Source organism: Phascolarctos cinereus, unplaced genomic scaffold (genome assembly GCF_003287225.1).
Source record: "Phascolarctos cinereus isolate Bilbo 61053 unplaced genomic scaffold, phaCin_HiC Scaffold_2;HRSCAF=192, whole genome shotgun sequence".
NCBI lineage: Eukaryota > Metazoa > Chordata > Mammalia > Diprotodontia > Phascolarctidae > Phascolarctos > Phascolarctos cinereus.
Window position 1 is genome coordinate 402,698,412 of NW_027555625.1, and position 21,679 is coordinate 402,720,090.

Consider the following 21,679-nt stretch of genomic DNA (forward strand, 5'->3'; position numbering starts at 1 on the left):
GTCCACTTCAACACCTAGCTACCCCTTGCAATACTTAACACACTGTATAACTCAGCCAACAGCATTTGTTAAGCACTGTGCTGAGTGCTGAAGATACAAAGACGTGCAAAAAGAAAAAAAAAAACCACCCAAATCCACAGTTCCTGCCCTTGAGAAGCTCACATTCTAATGGGGAGACAATATGTAAATAATTAGGTGCATAGATGTTAGCAACATTATTAATAATATTACTATCGATAGAACATTAGGAGGCTTGGCATCCTTCCACTTTGCCACATGGATCCCCAACTTCCTCCTTGAAACTAGATATGAAAAATCAAGGCTGTTGGACTAGAGCTTTAACTATACCTGGCACACCTGGGTCTAACTCAGGACAGAGAGAAATGTTCACCAAAACAACTGTATTGCATCCCTCGTGGGTTAAGCAGATGGCTCCGGGTAAAACCTGATAACACAGTAATATCATTTTTAAAAAATCATTTAAAAATAGCTAATTCCTTGCCTACCTTCACCTGGTAATTACAAATCAGAAGCTATCGTTATCTCGAAGCAGCCCCTCTTAGTTTTCATTTCCTGACCTCTGTGCTGTGAAAATATGTCATTATCTGAAGCCTTAGAATTTGGTCGCTTCAAGTAAGTGACCTATATATAAGGTATAAACTGCACGAGAAAATTAGGTGTTACCTTGACAGAAAATGTACTGTAAATGTCACTTATTCTTATTAGTATTTATCATTTTTAACACTTGAGCCCAGCACTTCAGAGTAATGTATAGATTGGAAAGTGTCTGAGATAAAAGACAGGTATTTAACCATAAAAACTCAGCTGGTTTAAATCCCTCCATGAAACTTGAAGCTATATTGTTTGAAGATAGATTTTTAACCTTAATAGAATGCAGTATGACTTTACATGGTAGTAGGCATGCAGAATTAATTGCTATGAGAGCAATTTCCTAAGCATTGTTAATTGCATCTCCTGCGGTTAATTGTTTCTCCCAGTCCCTGCATCAAAATCAGAACCTGTCTCTGTCAACAGACCTTTCTCCATGACAGGGCTGGGAATGTAGCAATGGTGTTAACCTGTGTCCAGATAAAATGTAATACAGTTTTAGTGTGGCTATTGTTTGATAGGAAATATTCGGTACAGTTGTAAAATCCCTTTAAAAAAGGAAGGAGGGAGTTGGATCAGAAATCTGTGAGGCAAGGAATTTGAGAGAAAAGGATTTTGGGGGGGTGTTATAGGGGGGCAGGGAGGGGTATTATCTTCAACCTTGTCAAAAGGATAAATTTAACAACAGCAACCAACTAACAATCACTTCAGATAGATATGTTCTTGTTAAAATAATTGGAGAGTTCCTACAGAGTAACCAGGAGGATCAGGTAGGCCCCTGTGTCAAGCCTAGAAGGTTAATACTCATAGAGTGAAGAAAAGCCAGTGCTCTCAAGGCCGTCTTGTTTCCTTAGCAAAGGAGAGCCGGTGAGACGGTTCTGTTCTCTGGCTTTATCCTTTAGTGAGGTAAGAAAAAGTGTGTGTGCGTGTGCACGCACGCCTGAGCACACGTACATGCACGCCTATGCATGCTGTAGAGGTGGTAGTTTCAAGGAGGCTGAAGGCACTTGGCACTTTGAAAAGAGCAGAAATATTGAAAGAAAAGGCTTATTCACAGTCTGCTGAAAGGCGGTACATTTAATAAAAAAGGAAAAGGAGATAAAGGAGGGGAGGGGACAGTGGTGGACATTTAAAATGTCAGCAGATGGAAATCAGCAGGAAGACAGAGTTTGAAATGGGCTGATGAAACCACTGGTGCAACTGTGGCTTTGCTTTCCCGTTCCTGTCTCTCCCCCACAGAGGATGTGAGTGTATTGACATTTCCAGTGTGGGACAATCAAGCTTCCAGGGCTGATGTCAAAGAAGAAATAGGGCCCTCTGTAGAGATCTGGCACTGTAGAATCTGAGCAGGGCCCTTTGCCCTAACTTTGGGAGAAAGCCTTACAAATTAACTTTAAGACAATGGCATCCTTTTTTTTTTTTTGCACCATATTCCCTGTGGGAACAAACAGGAGTAGCCTGCCCCATGAAGCATCTTTGATCTTCCTTCTCTGGAATTATTTAGGAAATCTTGGGCTCCTTGTCTTTTTTCTCCCAGGTATCTCTTTTAGGCCTTTCACTTTGAGACGGCAAGTGGTTGTGTAGGAAGATGTGAAGCAGCTAGCTAAAAGAAGCTGCACTCTGCTCGTCTCTGTGGCACGCTGCTTTGGCTGTCTGATCCCTGCAATGGATGTACCTGAGAAAGGCTCCTGGCGCTCCCCTCGTGACATTTCTAGTTCTGAATTATATATTTATTTTTCATTACTTTGTCTCTCCTGCAGCAATGCATCTGCTCGGACTCAATTGGCAACTACAGCCGGCAGATGGACACACCTTTAACAATGGGATAAGGACCGGATTACCAGGAAACGATGATGTGGTAACATTGCCATCTGGAGGCAAAGGTGAGGTTACAGCTGCTGCTTGCCCTCTTAAGGTCACAGGAATTCCGAGCTCTTGCCAGCCATTCAGTTTTTAATCCAAATTTTGGAAGGTATGCAAAAAAACGCATTTTATGGTTTTTTGTAAGTGCCCACATTAAATGCTGTTTGCTGTTCCTGTTTGTTTGCTATGTTTGGCTGCATTAAGTCTGTGCTGGCTCTTTGCCCACATACAGCAATGTGCACACCTCCACTATCTACATTGATTGGCACAGCCCTTCAGCTACTTGAAGGAATCAAAAGGACGAAGTAGCAGCAACCGCAGCAACAGCAACAGCAGCAGAGGCCTGAGCAGCAGCAGCAGCAGCAGTAGTGCTAGCAGGGAAAGGACACTCTTATCGGAGGAGAGAGCAGCAAACACTTGCATGTTGTTGTGGTAGAGACCTCTCCCACTAGGAGAGATTCAGTATCTCTGGGGACAAGGCAAAGCCTGGCTTGGCACAAAGGAGGAAAAGTAGTAGCTGTTCAGTCTTCAGAGAAAATAGCAAGGAGTTTTGACAACTAGCTAACAAAGCTTCCCTTATTATAACAGCAAGGGGACAAAAGAAATGTTTATTGAAGCAATCAGGCACCATATTCTTCTAGAGAGAAAAGAGGTGCTAACAAGGTGCTAAAAGGGGAGAAGAAAAGCAAAAAGAGAAGGGGGGTGGTAGTGAAGAGGGAAGATTGTAAGGAATGGAGACATGAAATAATTAAAAGAAAACAACAGAAAATGCCACATTTAACCAGCTGGCACATTGCACATTTAATTCAGGATCAAAATAATAAATATGTAATGTTGCTGTTAGGAGTTTCTCTAGCTACAAAATTTACACTCTGCCCCTTGGCATAAACAGATAATACTAATAATAGCTACTTATATAATAATTGATATGAGGCAGCAGTGAATAGAGAACTGGCCTTAGAGTTCACGAGACCATGGGTTTAAATCCTACCTCAGGCACATTCTGGCTTTGTGACCCTGGACAAGTCACCTACCCTATCAATGTCCCAGGCAGCTGTCTAAGATTATAAATTATGGAAGAACTTCTGATCTGCATTTGCAGGGAAAGTCTCCTTCCTGGAGCTCCCCATACTTATGAAATCTCAGAGTCAGACAAAATATAAATATATATGTGTGTATGTGTATGCATACGTGTATCTATACATACATATATACACATATACATATATGTGTATATATGTATATACACACATACATATATGTATGTATACACACACACACACAAAAGAGTCATTGTGGCTTTATTGAGAACAAGTGTATCAAACCTACTGTATTTCCTTTTTTGATATAAATACCAGTCAAGTAGACCAAAGGAATTCTATATACATTTTGCCTACAGTTTAGCAAAGCATTTGATAAAAGTATCACATACTTGTCCTGTGGGAAGGATGAAGTGATGGAATTAGAGGATAATGTAATTAGACTCTGGGCTGCTTTAAAGGGCTGGGTGCAAATTGTACTTATTAATCGCTCAATGTCATTTTAACAGGAGATCTCTAATATAGCACCCCTAGGATCCATGCTGGACCCCATGCTGGTTCACATTTTCATCAGTTCTTTGTAAAGAGGAAGCTGAAATGCTTATCACATTTGCAGATGAGACAAAAGAGAAAGGGATGACTGGCTCAGTGGACTACAGATTTGGGATCCAGAGAGAGGTTGGCTAGACTTCAATAAGATGAACTTAAGTGAGCATAAATGTAAAGTCTTACATTTGGGTCCAAAAAATCAATTTCATAAGTACAGAATGGAGGGGAGGCATGATTTGACAGAAGTTGGCCAGGAAGAGAAACCTGGGTGGGGTCAGTGGAACGCAGGCTCAATAGGAGGCATCAGTGTGATGTGGCAGCCCGAGAAACTAGTGTGATGTCAGGCTGATGAGACGCATAACATCTGGAGTATTGTGTTAAGTTTTAGGAGCCAGAGTCTAGGAAGAGCATTTGACAAGCTAGCAAGTGTGCAAGTGGGTAGCAACCAGGGTAGTAAAGGATTTTGAGTCCATGTCATGTGAGAATTGATTACAATATATGGATATTCAGCCTAGAGGAAAGAAAATTCAGCAGAGCGTATGGTGGCTATCTTGAAGTATTTGAAAGGATGTCACTTGGAAGAAGTTGGGGAAAGAGTTGTTCTAGGCCCCAGAGGGCAGACTCAGGAACACTGGGTGGAAGTTGGAAAGAACTAAATTTAGATTTGATGAGTCTGGGGACATGCAGTGAAGGGGGGGGGGGGAGCGCTTGCAGAACTTCTAACAATTAGAGCTGTCCAAAATTGCAATGGACTGTTTTGAAAGGTGATAAGGTGATAAGTTTCTCCCCACTGGAGGTCTTCAGAGACTTGTCAGCTCTCTTATAGTAGGAATTCTTTTCAGCTGTACATTAGACTAGCTAACATCGGAGGTCTCTTTGAGTTCTGTAATTCTGTGATATATGTATACATGCCATGTACAAACTCACATGTATACACACACACACACACACACACACACACACACACACACACACACACGCACGCACTCATGCCCCAAACCATGTTTACATAGCATTTTAAGATTTGCAAATACTTTAGCCCATTTGATTTTCATCAGCCTCGGGAGGTAGACGCTATAGGTATTGTTATCTCTATTTTACAGGTGAGGAAACTGGGGCCTCAGAGGTCTTCAGAAATTTGCCCAGGTTCACATAATAAGTATCAGAGCTGGGATTTAAACCCAGATCTCTGCCTTACTCAAGTTAGATGTTCTTTCCATGGCATCATGGAAATTAATTAATCTAATTAACCACATACCTTCTGTCATTCACTATAAGTAGGACTTAAAGATAGCTGTTGCCTAAAGAATGAATATAGAAAAATTTTCTTTTAAGCCCATATTATTCATAAGAAAATAATATTACTTTATCCGTTGGTCTTTGGATGACATTTTGGAGTATGTGCGTCTGTGTGTCTGTGTATGTATGTATATATGTGTGTGTGTGTATGTGTATACACACATATATGCATATATGTGTATGTATATGTGTGTATATGTGTGTGTGTGTGTGTGTGTGTTAATATATTCCAGCTGTTTTATTAGAATCCTAAGACTGGAACGTGTCATATGCTTTACTCCCATTACTTTAGGCCAGGTAAGACAAATAGTTTAAAAGGTGCTCAAAAATGATTTCATGGTTTTCTACCATAGAGTTTTCCGTTGGTCTTCCAAGACTTACTAGCTAATATTGCTTAAATTTCTCTTCTCATTGTTGTAAAAATGCTAAGACTTTTGGTAAAGAAAAGAAGCCTTTTTGTGTATTTTCATTCCTTTTTTTTCCTTTTAATCTTAGAGTTAACAATAGGTATCCTCCACTGCCAGTTTTATTTAACATTTTCATAAATGACTTGGAAAGTAAATTACAGCATGAAATCTTTAAGTTTTCAGATGACACTAAACACTTCTGTGCATTCAAATGTAAATCTGCAATATAAGGAAAAACTGAAAAACGTACACTTCTTTCATTTTGGAAGATTAAAAATAAGTTAGTCCATTAACAAATATTTATTAAGTGCCTAGTGTGTGCTAAGTGGGCAGCTCGGTGGCACAGTGGATAGAGTGCTAAGCCTGAAGTCAGAAAGACTCATCTCCCTGAGTTCAAATCTGGCCTCAGACATTTACTAGCTGTGTCACCCGGGGCATGTCATGTAACCGTTTGCCTCAGCTTCCTCATCTGTAAAATGAGATGGGGAAGGAAATGGCAAGCCATTCCAGTATCTTTGCCAAGAAAAGCCCAAATGGGATTACAAAGAGTCAGACACAACTAAAAGGACTGAACATTTCACTAAGCACTGGACCATATGAAAAACTATAAGGAAAAATGAAAAAGATGGGGGGGAAATATGTTCAAAAGTTATAAAATTAGCACAGATGTAGACCTTTTCATTGATTCTCCAAGAACTTCTCTGTCTGACTGCCTCTCTCATAAAACCCATTATCATACCTTTAAAAATGTGTACTGGCAGCTACATTTATGTTTTCTATTGGCAGTGATAAAACAATATACCCCAATCCATTTTTCATGAGCTGCTTAAAAAATTTGATCTAAATTCTGTTTAACTTGAGTAATTAAAGTTATTTACTACTTCTGATTTTTTCAGCTGGTTTCCTTAAATACTTTTTCTAATGCTGTGTTTTAAGCCACTTCAAATTCTTTGGAAAGTTTGTGGGAATATAAGTCATATATCTTATGTGTTACATGTGTGTACATATGAGTTGCAGTGTGTAGTTTTGGAGGAAATATGGTGTTGATGAGTTTGTGTCTTTTTAAGTATTTGAAGGTGTGCATAAACTTATATAGTCAAGTCAGCACGTGCCAGGCATTGTGCTAAGTATCAAGGATACAAATAAGGGCAAAAAATGGTCCCTGATCTCAAGGAGCTCACAATCTAATGGAGGAGAGAAAAAGAGAACAGCTGTGCACAAACAAGTTATATACAGAGTAAATGGGAAAAGACCAAGAGAGGGAAGGCACTAGAATTAAGGAGGAACAGGAAAGGTTTCCTGTAGGAGGTGAGGTTTTAATAGAATTCAAAGGAAGTCAGGATATGGAAACAAGGAGGGATTGCCCGGCATTCCTTTAAATAATGCAAAGAATATACCTTAAAATAGTGGCCGCTAAAAATATGGACTCCCTGAAAGGCTTTGCTTTTAGCACGTGAGGATTTCATACTACTCCCATCATCGTCTACCTCCCATAGGTCCTGTTTCCACCGAGGCAGAAGGTAGTCAAAACCTCTTCTGAAATCACATCTCCACCAAAAGGGCCTGTCAGATGTTTGTGTTAACAAAGGGACTCTTTCTATTGGAAAAGCCTCATTTGTGTGTTTGTTTTCATATAGGAATATGGCATGCTTAAGGAAATGTTAAGTAAGCCCAATACATTGCTAGAATTAATGTTTTCAAGATGAAAAGTAAGATTTATACATTTTTTACTTACCTACATACCCAAAGCAGCTTGTGGTATATAGAGAGCTAGTCTCAAAGCTAGGAAGAGCTGAGGTCAAACCTTTCCTTTGAGATATGCTCATGTGTGCCCCTGGACAAGTCACTTAACCTCATAGTGCTTTCCAGTTGGGTCAAACTCAGGAAGGCCACATGTTGACTTAGAAAACCACAAATTACCATTATCTGTGTCGTATTGTACTTTTGTTGATTTTGTAAAACATTTCCTAATTGCAATTTAATCTAGCAGGAGTTTTGCTGGCTGCAGGTCCCAAGTTTGACACTTCTGCTCTAGATGACTATTTAAAATTATTAAACGGGGGCAGCTAGGTGGTGCAGTGGATAGAGCACAGGCCCTGGGGTCAGGAGGACCTGAGTTCAAATCTAGCCTCAAACCAGACACTTGACACTTACTAGCTGTGTGACCCTAAGCAAGTCACTTAACCCTAATTGCCTTGTAAAAACAAAATATAAAAATAAAAAATAAAATTATTAGATTCAGAGAAGATGTCAGTTTCCATTGAGAGAGGAAGTTTCCTCCCCCAGTTCTTCCCAACCTTATCCATATAACCTTGACAACAAGGGCATTCATATGATGGCAAGGACAGTAGCTTGGCCTGGGGCAGCTAGGGGGCACAATGGTTAGAGCACCAGGTCTGGAGTCAGCAAGACTCATCTTCCTGAGTTCAAATCTGCTCTCAGACACTTCCTATCTGTGTGACCTTGAGCAAGTCACTTAACCTTAACTGACTTCAAAAAGAAAATAGGTTGGCATTTAAACACATTAAATTAAATTAAAATAAATTGAACACATCCTAGTCCAACATAATAAAAACTTCATTCTGAATCTGCAAATAGAATCATGCCAGAGACTAAGTGGTGCAGGACCCTTTTTTAAGTATCAAAGTTTAAAATCTAAAGTCCCTGGAATAGCTTTGGCATTTCCACTAAGCCTTCAAGAAAAGACTCTAGGTGAATTGGTTTACCTGCTGACCCCTCCCAATTCTATATGTTTAGATAACCTGAATCAATTCCTATTGATTACTTATCTAGTGTTTCAAAGAGGCAATCAAGATATATTGGCAATAAGTTAATTAACTAACTCCCCCCTCCATTTTATGTGATATACAATAATCCTTCACTCCCATAATGTTTTAATCAAGCTACACCAGTATTGCCAGAGAGGTTAATCTTATTAAGCAATTACTGAATAAGTATCCTGCAGAAGCAAATTAAAATGTAAGCAAAATACTGCCATGTGAGCCCCATGTAAGATGGCACATCGATAGAGATTTCATTACCTGGTCTTTAGGAATGTTTACACTCTTCAGGTTTGGAAACGAATCTAATAGACAGAGCAACCCACACACCCTGATGTGTTAGTGGAAACAAAGCACTTGATTAATTACTTGAAAGGGAAGATGTTCTTTGGGCTTTCTTTTTCTCTCCTCTCTTCATTCCCTTTTCCTTTTTGTTTTGTTTTGTCGTTATTGTTTTGCGTGTTTTCCCTCTCCAGTTAACTCTTAACATGGTTAGTTGTTGTGTTGAATCTCAGAAGGAAAAGCACATGCTATTAGAATTGCTGGCCATTATGACTCTTTCTGGATAAAATGAAATGAATTCATACATCTTTATTGCAAAGGATCCAAGACTATGGGAGCCTTCAGATGCAGTGTCCAGGAGGGCTTCCTGGGCTGGCGGGGTAACACAGGAAGGTACAGTTTTTTATAAGGGAAGAGGATGGAGAGATTGCAGAGAGAAGGCCTGTGAAGAGAAAAGAGAGACGCAAATTGTAGAAGACTTAGAGAAGGTTTGAAGTAAACAAAGTATAAAGCAAAATGGCGTTGTAAATTAGAATTCCTTGGGCTTAAGATAGATATATCTCAAGATCTATAACTCTTTTAAAATTCACCTTGCCCTCTTTCACCTAAATAGATGCTTTTTTTGAGTCCCAGAATCACAATAAACATAATGTTAGAAAGAACAACACCTTCCCTTTGCCTCAGTTCCCCCGAGTGACTGAATTAGCAATAAAATATCTTCCACAATTTATCATGGAAAGATTTTTGTGATGTGGTCTTTTTTAATTATGGCAAAAGTCACTTAAATATTCTCATGAAAAATTACTTTTAAAAATTTGAAATGTTTTCCAAAAACTACCTTTGGAGTTAGACAGTGATAATTATGCCTTAGTCTTTCTTTTTTTTTGCTTCATGAAGACTAAAATAAGCAGATACAAAGGCTTCTCCCAAGCATTTATTTGAGGAGGTCAGCAGGAAGTTGGGATGTCCACTTCCAAAGGTCTTGTGTTGCTGAACAAACTTGAGTGTCCCCCACCCCATTCTTTATCCTGCTCTAGCTTGGGCTCCCTCAATGCCAGCTTGTCTGTTTTAAGCCCCCTACTTTCTCGGTTTATACCTCAGCTGTAAACATTTATTTGTGCCTGGAGCACATTTCTTTCCTACCCTTTGAAAAAAAATCAGAATTTCCAGATGGTATGCAAGTTGGAAGGAAAAAATGGCAAAGACTGTTATTCTGTTTAGAAACATGTTTTTCTACACTTGCCCTTTCAGCAAAAACTTCATAATGATTTTTACTAGTTTGGCATAGTGTACAGTATTAGGAGCCAGACTAGCAGGGTGGTTTGTCATGGCTCCTCTGGATCCTTCCTAGTTGCCTCCAGATGAACACAGGGCAGGCACTCAGAACCGTCATACCCCACCCCCCACCATGTTCTAATATAGCCAGCATTCCAGAAAGAGTCAGGGGTCTCTGCCCCTAAGACCGCTGTCATACAACACACACTGTGACCTCTTTGAGGTCGGTAGCTTACTGGTCTACAGAGTCAAGACAAACTCTTTTCCACCTCCTCAATTTCATTGGAATTTTGTTGTCTTACCATTCATAGTCAAGGAGATTGCCATTAGAGAGATGCTGTGGTGAATCTCGGGTTTCATATTGCCCCCTTAGGGACCATTTTTTGGAGTTTGAAAGGTCTCCTAAGCAGTGAACGTCCCTGCACTTTGTTGTGACGGTGGTTGCTTAATTTTTTGGGACTGGACCTGTGGCTTCACAGGTGAGAAACTCCCTCTTTTAATGCAGAATGGCATTTGCTGTGCAGTTTGTAATCTTAGAGAGTTTCCCAGGCCCACTGAGTTTAGTGACTTGGCCAGTGTCACAGACAATATTGGTCAGCAGCAGAATTTGAGCCCCTGCCTTCCTGATTCTGAAGCCAGGTCTCTATCTATTGTGCCATGCTGCCTGTCTCTGATGTTGGTGTTATCAGTGTTATTAGTTCTATTTTTCTATAATACTTGGCTACGCCCCAGGGTGATTTTGCCCTCCTCCTTCTCTTTTCCTCCCAGTGGAGGCTAGATGGCATGTGTGAAGATCCTGACTACACCACGTCTCATCTCTGATTCAACTTGGATCCTCTGAATGAATAAAACCAGTACTCCCTGGACCATGAGAAGTGTAAATGTTTGTTCATAATTCATAAGCAGAAGAGTTTACCATTTTTGCCCAAGGGTACAAAGTGGGATTTTTAAAAAGGGATCGGAGACTAAATTCAATCACTAATTTGAAAATCAGAAAGCTGGCAAGATCAGATCACCCTTCATACATGACCTGAATGCCAACACACAAGAATAATAATGATCACAGGGATAATGAAGTCTATTCATAAAGCTCCTGGTGACCAATTGAGCCATGAGTCTTTAGGAAACCTGGATTCCATGTTGTTTTGGCTGTCTTTCTATGAGCTGGGTCCCTGGGCAGTGAAGCACTGGGCCTCTAGAGGTTCTCTACAGTCATCTCCTGGTTAAACTGAACTCACAGATGACTGTCCTGATTTCCAAATAAATGGAAACGAGGTATAATGACTGAAGCAATATTCTGAATTCAACTTTATTTGCAGTAGATAAAAATATGTGAGGTGGAATAATCTGTGTAGCAGATTTATACTGAAGAGCCCTCTGAGTTCTGTTAAGTTTAAAAAGTATTAATATAAGGCTTCATTTTCATGTCATGAATATGGCTCCCTTTCCTTATCACTTGTTTAGGAGATATTTTCACTGTTTCTGTAAATGAATTATGGCAACATTTTCTGAAATGATTAGTTCCTAATGTGGATATGGAAGGCTGTCATTTTGCTCATCATCAGTCTTACTTAACTGGTTGAAGTTTTAGGTACATGTTTCTGAAATAGGCAATATCTCCAAATTTACATGAGCAATCTTCCGTGGAGTTATAGAGTTGGACTGCTCTGGAAAATTGATCATTAGTGTTGCCTTTAAAAAACCTGCACATCTAATCTTCAAGCCAATGATGAACCAGCCAGGACCATCATTCCTTAAGCATCTTCTAAGGGTGAAGTGATTGTTGTCTTCCAAATGTTCTCTGAACTACTTCTAGTTATAATAACAAGACAGAGAAGAGTGGATTGTGTAGTGTCCAGAGTCCTAGAAGATGAGATCTAGAGATTATGAGTAAAGTTCAATCCTGCTGACTAGTACACTATCCTGTTATCAAAGTCAGTTAAATAGTCACTTCAGTCCAAAAATTGCCACATCTGTTTTTGACTACGCTAACTCTAATATGGGGCAGCTAGGGGACACAGTAGATAGAGTGCCTGACCTGAAGTCAGGAAGACTCATCTTCTTGAGTTCGTCCTGCTCTCTTACACTTACTAGCTATGTGACCCTGGACAAGTCACTTAAGCCTGTTTGCCTCAGTTCCTCATCTGTACAATGAGCTGGAGAAGCAAAAGGCAAATCACTCCATTATCTTTGCCAAGTAAACCCCAAACAGGGTCATGAAGGGTCAGACACAACTGAGCAAAAGCAAATTCTGATATAGAATGAATTTATTTCATAGTAATATACTTTGATCTGTCACTAAAAAGGAAAAAGCATGACTTTTCCTAATTATTTCATTCATACTCATGCACATACTGATACACACATGCTCAAAGATGATGCTTACTAACCCATCTAGGTTAGCCAGTGATTTAGGAGCGTCACAGGCCCTGAAACATTTGGTTTAACCTCCTCATTTTACTGATGATGAAACAGGTCCAGAAGTGTTGTTTGTTTCACATAGCTAGTTACGGCAGAAGCAAGAATCCAATCACGTAATCTGGGAGCTGAAAGTCAAGAAGCTTCCTTTTTGTCTTCACATCACTAATGCCTAGCACAGTACCTGACATGAAATAAGTGCTTAATAAATTGTTGATTGATTGACTTCAGCAGACCTTCTAATCAAACCTTTATTCAGTTAAAAAAAATTCCCTTTCTAAATCAAGCAGCAAGGATTTATTTATTAAGTACCTACTATGAACCAGGCACTGTGACAGTCAATTATCAATAAGCATTTATTAAGCACTTACTATGTGCCGGGCACTGTGCTATGTACTGAGTAGACCTTGGGGATACAGATACAGTAAAATAAAATAATTCCTATGCTCAAGAAGCGTATGTGTTATTGGGGAAAGTAACATGTGCATATTAAAGTACAAAACAAACATAAGGTGGTAAGGGAGGAAGAGCCCTAGAAGCAGGGGGAGCAGGAAAAGATTAATGTAAAATGTAATACTTGAGTTGTATCTTAAAGGAAATGAGAGATTTTGTGAGGTAGAAGTGAGGAGGCAGTGCATTCCAAGTATGAACTGAGGCACGAAGTGAGGAGGCTGAATGCCACGTGTAAGCAACAGAGAGAAGGCCATCTGAGCTGGACGGTAAGGGGAGAGATATAATGAAGCTAGAAAGGTAAGTTGGGGAGAGGCTGTGAAGGACTTTAAAAGCCCGAGTAGTTTGTATTTCTCTTAGCAGCAATAGGTGACTACTTATTTATTGAGTGTTTATTTATCGAGTAAGAGAAAGCCATAGTCATAGCTGAACTTAAGGAAAACAACTTTGTCATCTAGGTAGAGGACAGACTTGAGGCAGGGAGACCAGTCAGAAGGCTCCTGCAATTGTGTAGGCAACAGGTGGTGATTGGTCATTGTCCTTTGTCTCCCAGAGGACCAAATGACGTCATTGCGCTAGAGTCAGGTTACAATGTATCCAGCTATGGCTGATCAGCCCCACCAGACAGGTGATGAGCACCTGCATGCTGAGGTTCTAGCTCTGTGAGTTGAGAGAAGGGGTTGGATATAAGGCATTTTGCAGAGATACAAATGGTGAGATTTGACAGTTACTTACAGATATGTGGCAGGAGAGAGAGTGAGGCATCGTGGATGACTCTGAGCTTACTGATCAGGGAGACTAGAGGAAGAACGGTACCTTCAAAAGAAATAGGAAAATTTGGAAGAAAGGTGAGTTTTGTGCAAATGACAATGAGTTCTGCTTTTGACATATTGAATTGAAGGTTTCTGGGTCATCCAGTTTGATGTGTCCAGTAAGACAACTGGTGATGTGGAACTGGAATTCAAGAAGGGGATGGAAGCTCCAATGTACAAAGGCGGTTCTGTAGCCTTTGCTCGGAGATCTTCATTCAGGAGGAGACCATAGTCCTCTAAGGCAGCCTGTTCTTCTCTGGGACAGCTCTGATTGTTAGGATTCGAGGTTAAATTTGCCTCCTTGTAACTTCAACCCACTTATTCTCATTTAGCCCGTTGGGGCCACACAGAACAAGTATAATCCCTCTTCTCTATGAAAAGTCCTTGAAGACAGCCTCCCTTAGCCTTCTCTTCTCCAACTTAAATGTCCGCAGATCTTTCAACCGCATCATTCTTCACAATATCCCTTCTATAGGTCTGTTTGCCATTATATGGTGAAATAGATAAAGCACTAAACCTGCAGTCAGGAAGATCTGGTTCATATCCAGCATCAGGCACTCACTAGCTTTGTAATTGTGGGAAAGTGACTTAAATTCTATGCCTCAGTTTCGTCAGCTGTAAAATGGGAATAATAATATTGCCTACGTTACAGAGTTTTATCCCAGAGGATAAGATGAGATAATATTTGTGAAGTGCTTTGTTAGTATTATTATCGTTATCATTAACATTGTGTTCTGTCTGCTGTCTCCTTACTTTTAAACTGACTATCCCCTATGCCCGTAACCATTCTTTTCTTTCACCTCCCCCTCTTCATCTACATGACCTTCTTCAAACCTCAGCTTCAAAACCACCACCCGCAGAAGGCCCTTCCACTTCCCGCCCCCAGTTCTCCAAGCTTTCCCCTCTAAAATTACTTTCCAGTGACTCTGTACATATCTTGCGTGTTTTGTACACTCGCCTTTGCCATTGGAATGTGAAGCTGGCCAGAACTGGGTTTTGCCTGTCTTTGTGTACGTTTGCATCCCCCTTGTTTAACGCACTGCCTGGCACATCGTGGGTACTTAATAAATCCCTTTTGATTAACTGATTAACTAGGGAAACTAAAAAACCAGGCGTCCCTGTAACCTAGGAAGTCCTGTCACAGAGAGGGAGCATACCATAGTAGTAACAGTTCTGGACGTGGCATCAGAAAGACCTAGTTTCAAATTCTTCCTCAGATGTTTATAGACCATGTGACCATCAGGACAACTATCATAACTATCCTGAATGTCAGCTTATTCATCTAGTAAAATGAATTTAAATCCTATAGTATCTAACTCTCAAATTTGTCATGAGAATTGATGTGATTATGTATATAAAGTGCTTTGAAAATTTTAAAGTGCTATAGAAATGACATTATCATTATTATTATTAATTATTATTTAAAGAGGTAGAGTGGTGTTGTGGATAGGAAGCAGGCCTTAGAATCAAGAAGACCTGGATTCAGATTCTATCACCTGACACGTATACATGGTGTGACCCTGGCCAAGTCACGTCACCAGGAAGACTTGAGTTCAAATCCAGCCTTAGACACTTGCTAGCTGTGTGACCCTAGGCAAGTCACTTGACCTTGTTCACTTCAGTTTCCTCATCTCTAAAATGAAGATAAATACTAGTACCTATCTTGCTGAGTTATTGTAAGGATTAAATGAGATAATAATTGCAAATCTCTTAGTATAGTGCCTATCACATAGTAAGCATTATATACAGGTTAGTGATTTATTATTATTATTATTATTACTTAACCTCTCAGTGCCCCAGGCAGCTCATCTGCTTTGGAAAAAGGAGTTTTCTCTAGAGGAATTCTCTGCACCAACAACAAATGGAAGTAAAAGAGAAATATATAGGACTATGATAATGTCAGACCTTTCGATTGGAAGCTCCTTGAGGGCAGGGACTAACTTTTGCCTGTTTTTGTATCCCCAGTACTTAACACAGTACCTGGCACGTAGCAGGTGCTTAATAAATGTTGATTGTTGGAGTAAGTGAAATACTGCTTACTTTTTAGGCAATAAATTCTAGTGTTCGGGTTGCTTGGGGCCCTGAGAATTTCAGTGACCTAGCCAGGGTCACACAGATGTTTCTAGGTAATGTGATGATTATATCTTTCTCTCTAGATCTTGATCAACGCATACATATATAATATCACAGAGAAACCAAGTAAGAAATAGCTGTATTAGGTAGAAAAGAGCCTGATCATAGGGAAAATCTGTGAGTCTCTGTGAAGCAGATGTGGTTATTGAAAAGGTAAAGATTTACACCCTGGTAATGGCAGATTGTTTCCTGGGGCTACTTTTCCAAAGTTGAAGTAAATTAAAATAGGATGGGATAACATTACTGTCTAAACAGTAAGCAATGTTTTGACACTGGGGATTCATCTGATTTTTTGCCTAAGCAGCAGCTCCTAGGGAGGTTGGCTCTTTCTCTCACAGCCCACAGCACCGGCATTTGGCTTGACATTATCATAATCCAGTATATTTCTCTTGTAGCTCGACTTGTTTGATCTCATTTTCTTGCTTCTCTCTCTCTCTCCCCTTTTTTTTTTTTTAACATCCTGGCATTAACCTAGAAACACCTGAAAGCCCATCAGAAATGAGGGGAAGGCCCATTTTTATGAAATGTGAAGACGAAACACTTTTCAATCCATAAGTATTCACGAAGCCCATGCTATGTGCCAGGCACAGTGCTAGATACCAAGACAAAAAGGGCACTCCTCTCAAAGGGCTTATATTCTCTGGGAATAAGAAGGGCCAAGCACAACAGCTATAATTTTAATAAAGTTTTTTTTTTCCACATGAAGAGACAGTGTGCTATGGGGGCCTCAAATCCAGGAAAACCTGGGCTCAAGTCTCACTTCAAAAACATTCTGATATCGTCCCTCTGCTTGATTTTAATTCCCTCTGTCTTTATTTGGGCCTTTTTGTGGGCTATGAGTAAAAAAATGATCCATTTCCCTTCTAAATGCCCTTTGCATACTTGAACAAAGTAATCATGTCATTCTTTGCCTTCTTTAGACCCAAGGCTGACCCATTAATCTAGGGGTTCTTAATCAGTCAGCTGCCCTAAACCTCTTCTCCAAAAAATCTCTGTTGTATACATTTATGATTGAAGGAAATGCTAAATTTCACTTAGAAGTTGGTGAAAATAGAGATGTCATCTTTTCCTATCTAAGTTCACAAATTCCCTGAAATTTGCTGTGGACCCTGGCTTAAGAACACATGTGTTAACTGAATGTGTTGCTTTTCTTTGAAGATTATATAGTATCTGATTGATGCAGTAGATATTTATCAAGTGCCTATTGTGATCTAGTCCCTGAGGATTCAAAGAACATAAAAGAAAAACAATCCTTGCCTTCAAGAAGCTTCTCTTCTACTTGGAGATGTAACTTATAAACAGATAAGGACACTAACAACCCCTGGAATTAGGGAAGACTCACCATGGAAGGCTGTACCTCTGCTGACCTTTGAAGGAACCTAAGAATCCTCATCTGTAAAATAAGAAGGTTCACCTATGGATGACCTCTCAGGTCCATTCCAGCTCATTGTCCACAATCCTATGACCATGGAGGGGGCAGCTTGGCGGCAGAGTAGATAGAGTGCTGAACCTTGAGTCACAAAGAAAGAATTCAAATCTGGCTTCTGACACTTACCAGCTGTGTAACTCTGAGCAAGTCTTTTAACCATGTAGTGCCTCAGTTTCCCCATCTGTAAAATGGAGATAATAGCACTTTCCCTCAAAGCATTGCTGTGAGGCTCAAATGAGGTAATATTTGCAAAGTACTTTACAAACCTTAAAACTCTACATAAATGCTAGCTATTATTATTAATGGTAATAATAACAATAACTTACATATCTAAGCAGCAGAAACAAGGAGGGAATGCAATCCAGGCAAGACACAAAAATGGAAGATGGAATATCAAATTTAGAAAGCAACAAGTAGGGACATTGGGGCGGGAAGATAGTATCCATGACATAATCCTGGAGAGGTAGACTGGTGCAAGGTTGTGCAAGGCTTGTACTGTCAAGCTCAGCAGTTTGCATTTAATCCTAGAGGCAGTAGAGATTCACTGAGGGTTTTTGAGCAGGTGAGTGGCCTGTTCTGTCTTCTAAGAAAATTATTCGGCAATTGTGTGGAAGATGAATCGGAATGGGGAAAGAAACCATAAGTAGGGAGACCAGTTAGGTAACTACCACAATTATCTAGGCAAGAGGTAATGATGGCCTGAACTGGATTGCTATCCAAATGACTGGAAGGCCTGAATCAGAGGCGTGAGTGAGTGGTGACCCAAACTGGACATAATTCCCTGATAGGGATGCAACTATCTCAGTAATAGAGGACACACTTCTTACTAGCTTGATTCTACTAGAGTATTTTTCCTTATCATAAAGATAACCAGGTTATCAGTTCCAAGGATAATCTGCAGCTGCCTCAGACTTTTTTTTAAAAAAAGCAAAATCTTTTTTTTAAGGCATCTTACTCTTCATGACGCCATTTGGGGGTTTTTTGGCAAAGATATTGGAGTGGTTTGCCATTTCCTTCTCCAGCTCATTTTACAGATGAGGAAACTGAGGCAAATAGGGTTAAGTGACTTGCCCAGGGTCACACAGCTGGTAAGTGTCTGAGGCCAGATTTGAACTCAAGAAGATGAGTCTTCCTGACTTCTTGGGCTCAGCACTCCTAGCCAGCACACCACCTAAATGGCTCTCTCATATTTTCAGGATGTTTTAGCATGTTCTCTAATGAAGGTAATAGAAGGGATTGCTTATTGATACCTTTTCCAAGCACATAATTCCTAATGCAGGCATCATACATGAATTTTAGGTAACACTTTTATCCCTGAATTAAGGCTGGGAATTACCTACAGGTCTCTACTTTTCCCTCAGAGTTCAAGTTCCAAAGGATGTCAGTCACTGAGAACATATGGGTTATGTGAGTTTGGGGTAAGGATGTGATTGTTCCTGGCTACTAAGAAATCCTCTCCAGGATTTTCTGCTTCTGAACTTCCTATTGGTAGCATTTTGGGAAGGAATGGAAATCACACAAAAGGAATCCCCTGCTGGTTGTTGAGTGGTGGCAGGTGGGTGGTGTTACAGCATTGTCCTCACCAACATCTGTCATGTTGATGATGTTGTGGTGACGATGATGATGATGATGATGATGATGACGATGACGACATGACAACAACTGACATTGATATAGCACTTACTACGTGCCAGGTAAAGATATCAGTGCAAATGAGAGAGAACTTGTAAATCCTTCCAGGTCTCTGTGCCCTCTTTCAAAGATCGGTGAAATAGGAGACCAGCCATATATTGAAAGCATTGCGTTATCCACTGAGGTGTTTTCTTTTTGCACATATTTTAGTTTGGTGGGGTTGTTATTTTATTTAGCGAAATGCCAGAGAGTGTATTGCACTTGATTTTGGTGTGTAAGAGGAATAATTAAAGTCTAGAAGAATTAAATTCAATGCCACATTAATATTACCCCTTCCCTGCTGATAATTTTTACATCCCAGTCACATTCAGGGTGGCTGGAAGGCGCACAAGCAGCTTTACATGTACTTATCTGACTCTCTGCTCTTATTATATTTGATCAGCAAAGAGCAATCACAGAATAAAAAAAAAGCAGTGTGCCAAGATTCTAGATGCCCTAGAGTATGAGTTTATAGCTTTATTTAAAAAAAAAAAGAAAACTAACCATTTTAAGCTTTGATTTAAAGGGGAAAGTTTCCGTGAGTTTAATCTTGAGTATTAAGAAAAAAATTTTGACATGTAATTAAACAGAAATTCAGACCCAACTTATGTATTAAAATGTCACCCACTTGATGCCTTTTCTGGTTTTCCAGGGCCCTGGACTCCAAAAAACAGCAGCATAGATAGCGGGGAAGCTGAGGTAGGAAGACGGGTCACCCAGGAAGTACCTCCAGGGGTGTTCTGGAGATCTCAGATTCACATCACTCAGCCTCAGTTCTTAAAGTTCAACATTTCCCTCGGGAAGGATGCTCTTTTTGGCGTGTATATAAGAAGAGGACTTCCACCATCTCATGCCCAGGTATGGAAATGCTCGAAAGGGATAAAAAACGTTAACGTCCTTGTTAACAGAGTCAGCTCTTCTAGGCCTGTGGGTTATCCCTTGGGCTATCAGGTTCCATCTTTCAAATGTCACATATAGTCTGTTGCAGATTAAATTGTCGGGATGACATCAGGCAAAATGTAGCCCTTGCATTTCTGGGTGCTTCTCTTCTACTTGCTTTTTCCTCCCTCTTGTATTGTTTTTTGAGATCATTTCTGTTGGAGATGGACTCCATCCAGAGTATTAGGGATGAAGTGTTAGGGATTGGGTTGGGTTTGTATGTGTCTTTCATTTTTCCTTTAATTCCATGTGGGTGGAGGAGGGGAAGGAACATCTTCCAGTGGCTTTATCTTGGAGGCATATTAGCACCTACTGAACTATGCTTACGAGAAGAAATGTACTGAATCTAAGAAAAAAACATATGGTGTTTCCTTTCCACGCTAACTCTCGAAGCCAGTGGGCACAAAATAAAGAGGATTTAGAAAACACATACATTTAGAAAGGGGAAAAAATCCATCTTATCAACCCATTGTGATCAAGTCAAAAGAAGATTTCAAAACCTGCCAGAAAAGTGTACATTTAGTAAACCACATTAAAGGAATTCAGAGTTTTGGAGGCTGGAATGATCAATGCAAGGACTACATTTTATTTTCGAACAGATGGGAATGCATAGATTTTATATTACCTTGAACAGCATTTGCTGTAGGCAGAGATAAATAAGGTGGAATCACTGAGTCTAACTCATTCCGCACAATCTCATCTGCCCTATGGAGAGAGAGGCTAAGGAGAGAGGCACATCTGTGAGATATCCCTTAGGCATGGGTACTTCGTGGGATTGTTGTGAGGAAAGCATTTTGTAAACTTGAGAGCATTAAGTAAATGCAGTCACTGCTTAGGAATGGAAGGGTTTGGAGGGGTTTTGTTTGTTTGTTTGTTTGTTTGTTTGGAAAGGGCTCTCTGCAAAGCCATTCCGTTGGGGGGATGTTTCTTACACTTTTGGGTTCCAATTAGTTCCCAGAAACACACTGGAGTTTTTCACTAGTGAAATACTCTTGTTGTGCTAGTCATGGAGGTGTAGATCTGCCTCTGGGGCCTTGTGGAAGGCTAAAGGAAGGCCAGCACTGAGACTTGAGTCCTTTGTTCCTTCAAGCCTAGTGGATGAAAGGAGTTTGGGTGGAGAAGCGATTTCTTCCCCCAGGCTGTTATAGCCACAGGGTGTTCCCCTAGCCAGCATTCCCTGTGATGCTTCTCTGGGCTCTTTTGAAGAATCTTGACTACTGCTTGGTGCTGAAAAGCTGATCTCAAGTGCCTCAGTAGATAAAAGTGCTGGGCCTGGGGTTGAGGATCTGAGTTTGAATCTTGCCATAGATACCATGAACTGTGTGGGTCTTGGCAAGGCACTTAACTGCTATCTTCCTCACTTTCCTCAACTGTAAAATGTAAAACTGTAAAATAGCACCTACCTCCCGCTGTTGTTTTGTGGATAAAATGAGATGATATTTGTGAAGCTCTTAGCACAGTACCTGGAAAATAGTTGGTGCTTAATAAATGCTTGTTTCCTTCTTGTCTACATGCACCCACTGGAAGTCTGGCATACTTAGAAATATATGGAGTTGTGGCCTACCCAGTTTCTGAGCAGTCTTGATCCTCACTATCTAGAGTCAGTGCCAGTCTTTTTTCATTTTCTTGCTATCAATCAGTCGGTCAATACTTAAGCATTTATTATATACCAATAGGCACTCTTGAAGGTGCTGGCGAAACAGAGACAAAAAACGCACCAGCC

At 40.2% G+C, this 21,679-nt stretch overlaps 1 protein-coding gene across 1 annotated transcript in view; it reads left to right on the top strand.

Annotated features, from left to right (window-relative positions):
* Positions 1-21,679, top strand: part of TENM2 (teneurin transmembrane protein 2) — a 376,176-nt gene that overhangs the window by 185,236 nt on the left and 169,261 nt on the right. Inside the window, 2 exon segments of the mRNA XM_020992339.2 lie at positions 2,370-2,492; positions 19,670-19,875. Of these exon segments, the coding sequence (XP_020847998.2) occupies positions 2,370-2,492; positions 19,670-19,875 (329 nt within the window).